General features: G+C 36.1%; 1 protein-coding gene across 1 annotated transcript in view; it reads left to right on the top strand.

The window, feature by feature from the left end:
- Nucleotides 1–1,131: 1,131 nt before the first annotated feature.
- Nucleotides 1,132–8,222, top strand: part of PIGK (phosphatidylinositol glycan anchor biosynthesis class K) — a 137,809-nt gene continuing 130,718 nt past the window's right edge. The window contains exons 1-2 of the mRNA XM_024119859.2: nt 1,132–1,267; nt 4,655–4,708. Of these exons, the coding sequence (XP_023975627.1) occupies nt 1,175–1,267; nt 4,655–4,708 (147 nt within the window). The 5' untranslated portion in view covers nt 1,132–1,174. The remainder of the gene's footprint in view (nt 1,268–4,654; nt 4,709–8,222) is intronic.

Genomic DNA, 8,222 nt, shown 5'->3' on the forward strand with positions numbered 1-8,222 from the left:
AATAGCATAAAACATGGCTAGGGTCAATGTCACTTCTTTATAAAGATATCATTCAAACTCATATGTAAAACAAAGCTATGAACATAAAATTTACATCAGAGGATGTACAGATATTTTATAAACACAAGACATCAGATCTTGATAGTAATTAAAGAATTAGAAGTATAACAACCTTGAGGTAACATTTTAACCCAGGGAATTTAGAAAAAAATGGTATAATTTGGTCTTAGGTTGCGTATTTTGATGGCACTGTAGATTTGTACACTTTGGAAAGCAACATCATTCATAGCCACTAAAACTTTTGTATCCTTTGACTCAACATTCCTACTCCAGGAAAATGATCCAAAGAAAGTAATTCGCAAGTGTAAAAAGCCAATACCCAAAGATACTCTTTACAATATTATTTTAATAGTAAAACGTTGAGACTTTGTATTGCCCCAAAGAAGGGCAATTACTTTGGCTGAGGCATAAGAATTCCATGTTACCATTAAATGTTAAATTTATGAAGATTAGGAAGCAGCATAAACACATGTTAATGTCATGCTAGATGCAAAGCAGAATTTAAATGCATATAATGAACATAATGGAATGAATACACATGATCTTATTAAATCCTCAGACTCTGAGATGTCTTAGCTCTATAATTACAGAAGAAACAAAAATTTCACTAATTTCTCCATGTTCATACTTTTAATAGGTAATAGACCCCAAGTCTGTTAGTTGCAGCACTCACCCATCTTTTCATTTGTAATTGATCCAATTACTCTTTTTGTGGCCCAAAGCTTACTCTTCCCACCACATCATGCTTCATTTAGTCAAAGAATTGGCAGCCCTACGAGAAAAAGGAAATAATTTCTTAAAGTTTATGGGTTCACACGTTTTTCTCTCTCACGTTTCAAAAAAGTTTTAAAATGTAACATCCATTTTACTATATAAAAATAAAAAATGTAGTCAAAGATAAAGTATCCATGTCCTTCATCTACCGTGCCCCAGTTACCCGGGAAACTCAAGGTCTACGGAAGCGCGAGCTTCTAAAGGCGGGCGAGGGGCCAGGAGGCGGGGCAGGTGTCGCAAAGAAAAAAAAAAACACACAAAACTACGCAAAACCCTGCCCCGCGCTGCTTTACGGCACTCGCTCCGCCCCTCCAGGTGCGCGAGGCTGAAGCCGGCAAACATGGTTGACGCTTGTTTTCTCGGCCAGGGTTTCGCTACCCTGGTGGGGTTATTGCTCTTGCCCTTCGGCAGCTTGGCCGCTAGTCAGATCGAGGTAGGAGTCAGGCCCTCTGAGCGACAGGGCCCTGGGGGGACAGCTGTGGCCTGGCTCTCAGCGCCCAGCAGATGTCCGATACACAGCCGCCGAGGGAAGCCTTCTGGAGTCACCCACCAGCCTCTTCCTAGGCTGACTGGGTTGTGGGGAGGGTGTCGCAGGAGACGGGATAGTACAGTGTACGTCTGTTTCAGCCTTTTAAAACGGTGAATGAAAAGAATCAAGTCCTGGGCGGCGGGGGAGGGTCTGATCCTTTGCTCCGACGAGCGTGCAGTCCCTAGCAGGTGAAAGGTCAGCGCATGAGTGCCGCACCTACTTCCCTGCTACCAAACTACAACGCTCCCCTTTAATAGGAGTCAGATGGATACGGTGTTTTATTTTTGGTTCACACTACGTTCTGGCGCGTTACAAAGCTTCTGCTGTCCCCTGTACTCTGATAATACCTTCGTCCAGTTCTGCAGCTTACATCTCTAGCATCATTTTTGAGAATATCCAGCTGACTTAGGGGCCCAGATAGTCAGCAGACAGTTGAAAATTTGTGTCCAGAGTTTTATATTCTGCCTACCCCACCTCCTATGGGGTTGCTCCTAAGCTAGAAACCTAGGGTTTTAAAAAATTAACTCCTCTCTTTATTTCACATTTTAATCATCACTAAATTCTATGTTCTGAACTTTTAAAATTGCTTTCACCTGTCCAGTTCGACTGGCTTAAGGCAGGCCCTGGTCATTTCTTGCTTAGATTATTGCAATAACTTTATCTTTTTTCCTCCAGGCTTCCAAACTCGCTTACTTTAGTCTTCATCAAATGTAAACTTGATCAGGTTATTCTTCTGATTGAATCTTTTCAGTATTTTTTTCATTTTATACAGAATAAAGTCTAAACATCATGATCTGATCTCTAAGCAGAGACTTTTCCGGTCTTCATATAGGACCGCATTCTCCCCCCAATCGCAGACCTTGAGCTTAGACCAGCGGCTCAAAACTTTTTGAATACACATCCCTACCAGTTAAAAAAGAGAGCATGCACTCCCTCTTTCTATTCATGAATTATTGGTAATTTATATATTCAGTATTTATAAAGCATATTGTTTAGATAATGTAAACTTAAATAGAAGTTCTGTTTTCCTTATTCTAGTAGGTTATTTTGTATACATCATTTTGGATACCATTACTCTTTTTTGTAGTTACACAGTTGTGCTTTTTTACATTACCATGTTTCATTCCTCCAGTTTCTTCTGTTTGCTCATTTACTAAATGCAGTAAAAGCTAACCTCTGTAGAATCTTTCCCTATCCTTTACTTTTGCCTTTACTGTTGTAATTTGTGCACTTGTAGCACTCGTCTCTTATAACCCATGTATGCTTTGTACTCTATTATTACATCATCTTTCACTTAGAGGAGAATAGCTGCCTAATTGGTCTGGCTCAAGTCATTCTTTTTTCTTTCCAGTCTGTTCTCCAAGCTGCAGCCAGAGTAACTTTTAAATATGCAAATGCGATCTTGTCACCCGTATATACCTTAATGCTGCTTTAAGGATAAAGAACTAAATCTTGATTATGACCCATAAACAAGGCCTTGCATTCTTTGGCTCCTGCCTACACCTCCAGTTCTCTCTCCCTCTCTCTCTTTTTCAAACTTCTAGTTATGCTAATCTTTCAGTTTCTAGAAACTTTTAAGCTTCCTTCTGCCATTAGGGCTCATGTTCCCTCTGTCTGGAATTATCTTCCCTCTTCTCATTATCTTTTGGATCCTAACCAAATGTCACTTCTCTAGAGAAACCTTCCCTGACATCCCTGCCTGCCCTTCCCCCTCCCATTCCCTGATCAGGTTAGGTCCCCCTATTATACTCTTTTATGATACTGTATATCTTACCTTTATAGAATTTGTAGTTTGTCCTTATCTGCTTAATGTATGTCTATCAAATTGGATAGTAACCTCTTTGGAGGCAAAGTACTAGCACGGTTTTTGCCCATCATTGTATTCTGAGCACTGAACAGGGACCGGCACATGGTACCCAATGAATGTGATGAATGAATGAATGTTACATAGTAGTGTAATGTGTTTGCATGCTTGTCTTCTTTATTGAACTCTGGGATTCTTGAGAGAAAGCAGCATGCTTTTTAGTGACTTTTTTGCATCACTGTACATTACATGGTACCTGGCACATAATAGGTGCTCCACTAACTGTGTAGAATGAATGAATAAATTTGCAGTGTCCATATTGTCTAAACAATCACAAAAGAGTTTTGCCATCTCAGTTTTTTCACTGAAGTCTTAATTATGTGAGGATTTTGGAGCTGGAAGGGACATTAGAGGTTATCGGGTCAACTCCCATTTCTACATGAGGAAAATCAAGTCTAAAGAGCGAAATGACTTAACCCCAGTCTCAACAGCCAGATCTTCAAATTCCTAAACCACTATAGCACATTGCTTTCTTTAGCATCTATGCAACTGTTGAGTAAGTTTAAAAAAATATATATATATGTCACACACACTCACACACACACATATATATGATGCACACACACTGAGTGAATTTTTTATTTCATTCTTTCTGAAATTTTCTTGCCAGCTGAAAATTAAAACAGCTAATTTTTTTATACAATTACTATGTTCTAGTCACCATTCCTACATTCTGTGAGTTAGGTAATGTTATCATTTTATAGGTGGGGAAATATGGAAGTACAGAGAAATTAAGCAGCTTTCCTAAGTTTATACAGCTAGTAAGTAGTAGGGTCCAGATTTGAATCCAGGCAGTCTGACTGTTCTAGTAATTAATACTGTTTAGGGGCAGATCTGAAATCATTATGGTTTATATTCACTCTTATTTTAATATATAATAAAAGTCATATTCATAGGTGTCTGGATGGTATTGGATGCTGAGGTTTTTAATGTTCCATGATGATAAATATAATTCAGACTTTAACAGATTAGCAAAATGGTACATGGAAGTATGCTAGAGAATGTGTTTAATCACATATATTGGTGAGTTAAAATAAAATAATAGGAAGCACTCAGCACAGAGTAGGAGTGAATATTGAATGAAATTTCAGCAGGAAGGGTATTAATATATGTGAATCAAGAAATGAAATAAGTCATTCACAATTTGAAGATTGAATGGAAAATGAGAAGCATGAGGAAGAGCTGACTGCATTTGAGATAAAATGTTTAAAAACAAAAAGCCCTCTTGCAGTAGCCTCCCGCTCCCCCAAAATAAAACTATTTTGTCTTTCATAAGGTCAGATACTAGAATATTTATAAACTTGCACAATGATGGCTTACTGTTATTACAACTATAAAAACTCTGTGAATCTTAACTGTCCTTTATCAGTCTTTATTCTGGGAAATATGACTTTCTTTTAAGCTTTTTGCTATTATTTGACTAACAGGATCAAGCAGAACAGTTCTTTAGAAGTGGCCATACGAACAACTGGGCGGTTTTGGTAAGTGTATTCTATAAAGGTATACCTTGTTTACATTAGATGTGTATCTGAGAAATTTTGTGTGAATCAAATTCTTGAAAATAAAATTTATATCTTATAACAGAAATTATTTTGCTTTGGCTATATTTTAAATTGATCACATCAACTAATAATATCCTTTGTCTTCAGTGTGTCTGTCAAGTGGTGATGTGTAAATACATGGAAAAAGAAATTAGGGATCCTATTGTGAAAGGGAGCATTTTATAAAGTGTAGAGTTATTTTAATGATGGAAACTAGTAATTGTATTTCTTATCTGTAATATTTGTTTATAGATACTCTCTACTTTGGCTATTTTGTTTTTATTTTGAATTGTTTTTTTCTGTTTACAAAAATAAATGATCATTGTAGAAAATTCAAGTTATACAGAAAAGTTTAGAAGACAAATTAATTTTATGTTACTGCAATTAAATAGAATAGCAACATGGGTTCATGACTCATTTTCTTGTTCTTCCGGAAGAAAAAACTTTTATATGCTACTGCCTCATAAGAGATTTTATGAAGAAATTGAACAAAAACTGCTCATGATAAGGAGATATGTTTTCAATGACCACTTAAATTGGGGAAAACTATGAAGAGGCAGGCCATGATCCACCAATTTGAGAGGATAACTTGCTCTATAGGAAACTAAGGGCACTTCCAATTAGTCTCTCTATAGGAATTCTTAAAAGAGGGAATAACTACCTATGTGCAGACAGCTAATTGCCAAAGGGTTCATCTTTTAGAATAGGAGCCTATTAGCTTATACTATACTAGCTTATACACACACATTGAAGTCTTCCTTGTTCTGGGAAACCTTTAACTGAGCCCCTGTCTAATCAGCAACCTAGGTCTCAGATGAGAAATAGAGGGTGAAAAAGAATTACTTCTGAGTATTTGGCAACTGTAGTTTTCATGTTTTGTGCAATATTTTACACATTAACTCAGACTTAGTAGAGTGAGACTTCAATATTGTACTTTCTTAAGTGGAAAATTATGAAATTTGACCAGGGCCAAGTTGAAAGTATAAAACATACATTTCTTTAAATGTTACGTTGTTCAAATTAAAGAAAATATGCGTATATATATATGTTTTTCCTCCTAGTTTGAATTAATTTTAGTCTTGACTAGATGATCAGAGGTAAATGAAATGCCCCTTCGCTCTTGTAATATGATTAAGAAAACTTGCCACCAGAGGGAGATAGAAGGAAAATCGGATTCTATTTTAGTTTCAGGATCTGCTTTGAATAAAACATTTTTGTCTCTGTTTAATAAAAAAAGTTACAAAGATAATCCATACTCATGGTTAAAAAAACTAATACTGATGGGTAGTGATTTTGTTTCTAGCTTTTTGGTTTTGATTTTTGCTAATGTAGGCAATATTATAGTGAAAGTCCTTGAACACATACTTTTGCATGCTTATATGAGCTAAATTAAAAAATAAGTACATTTTCAAACTTGATATATGTTGCAAATTACCCTCTTAGAAGGTTTATATTAGTTCACATTCCCATAAATAGGATATGAGTGTTTTGTCCTCATATCTGTAGTATTTGCCCTCATACTATTGGCAAGGGTATTGTCATACCCTTGCCAGTAGTACGAATTGTCAGACTTTTGGATACTTATCAATTTATGTTTTTTTTTTAATTGTTGTATAACTACTTTACAATGTTGTGTTAGTTTCTGCTGTACAACAAAGTGAATCAGCTACCTCCCTTTCCCCCTGAGTCCACACATCGGTTCTCTACGTCTGCGTCTCTATTCCTACCCTGCAAATAGGTTCATCTGTACCATTTTTCTAGATTCCACATATATGCGTTAATATACGATATTTGTTTTTCTCTTTCTGACTTACTTCACTCTGTATGACAGACTCTAGGTCCATCCACCTCACTACAGATAACTCAATTTCGTTTCCTTTTATGGCTGAGTAAGATTCCGTTGTATATATGTGCCACATCTTCTTTATCCATTCATCTGTCTGTGGACACTTAGGTTTCTTCCATGTCCTGGCTATTGTAAATAGTGCTGCAATGAGCATTGTGGTACATGACTCTTTTTGAATTATGGTTTTCTCAAGGTATATGCCCAGTAGTGGGACTGCTGGGTCATATGGTAGTTCGATTTTTAGTTTTTTAAGGAACCAGCATTTATTGTTTCTAGATTTTTTGATGATGGCCATTCTGACCAGTGTGAGGTGATACCTCATTGTAGTTTTGATTTGCATTTCTCTAATGATTAATGATGTTGAGCATTCTTTCATGTGTTTATTGGCAACCTGTATATCTTCTTTGGAGAAATGTTATTTAGGTCTTCTACCCATTTTTGGATTGGGTTGTTTGTTTTTTTGATATTGAGCTGCATGAGTTGTTTGTATATTTTGGAGATTAATCCCTTGTCGGTTGCTTTGATTGCAAATATTTTCTCCCATTCTGAGGGTTGTCTTTTTGTCTTGTTTGTGGTTTCTTTTGCTGTGCAAAAGCTTTTAAGTTTCATTAGGTCCCATTTGTTTATTTTTGTTTTTATTTCCATTTCTCTAGGAGGTGGGTCAAAAAGGATTTGCTGTGATTTATGTCATAGACTGTTTTTCCTATGTTTTCCTCTAAGAGTTTTATAGTGTCAAGTCTTACATTTAGGTCTTTAATCCATTTTGCATTTATTTTTGTGTATGGTATTAGGTAGTGTTCTAATTTCATTCTTTTACATGTAGCTGTCCAGTTTTCCCAGCACCACTTATGAAGAGACTGTCTTCTCCATTGTATATTCTTGCCTCCTTTGTCATGGATTAGGTGACCATAGGTGCATGGGTTTATCTCTGGGTTTTCTATCCTGTACCATTGATCTATATTTCTGTTTTTATGCCAGTACCATATTATCTTGATTACTGTAGATTTGTAGTATAGTCTGAAGTCAGGAGCTTGATTCCTCCAGCTCCATTTTTCTTTCTCAAGATTGCTTTGCCTATTTGGGGTCTTTTGTGTTTCCATACAAATTGTAAAATTTTTTGTTCTAATTCTGTGAAAAATGCCATTGGTAATTTGATAGGGATTGCATTGAATCTGTAGATTGCTTTGGGTAGTGTAGTCATTTTCACAGTATTGATTATTCCAATCCAAGAACATGGTATATCTCTTCATCTGTTTTTGTCATCTTTGATTTCTTTCATCAGTGTTTTATAGTTTTCTGAGTACAGGGCTTTTGCCTCCTTAGGTAGGTTTATGCCTGGGAATTTTATTCTTTTTATTGTGATGGTAAATGGGATAGTTTCCATAATTTCTCTTTCTGATCTTTTGTTATTAGTGTATAGGAACGCAAGATATTTCTGTGCATTAATTTTGTATCCTGCAACTTTACCAAATTCACTGATTAGCTCTAGTGGTTTTCTGGTGGCATCTTTATGATTTTCTATGTATAGTATCATGTCATCTGCAAGCAGTGACAGTTTTACTTCTTCTTTTCCAATTTATATTCCTTTTATTTCTTTTTCTTCTCTGA

Source organism: Physeter macrocephalus, chromosome 4, assembly GCF_002837175.3.
Source record: "Physeter macrocephalus isolate SW-GA chromosome 4, ASM283717v5, whole genome shotgun sequence".
NCBI lineage: Eukaryota > Metazoa > Chordata > Mammalia > Artiodactyla > Physeteridae > Physeter > Physeter macrocephalus.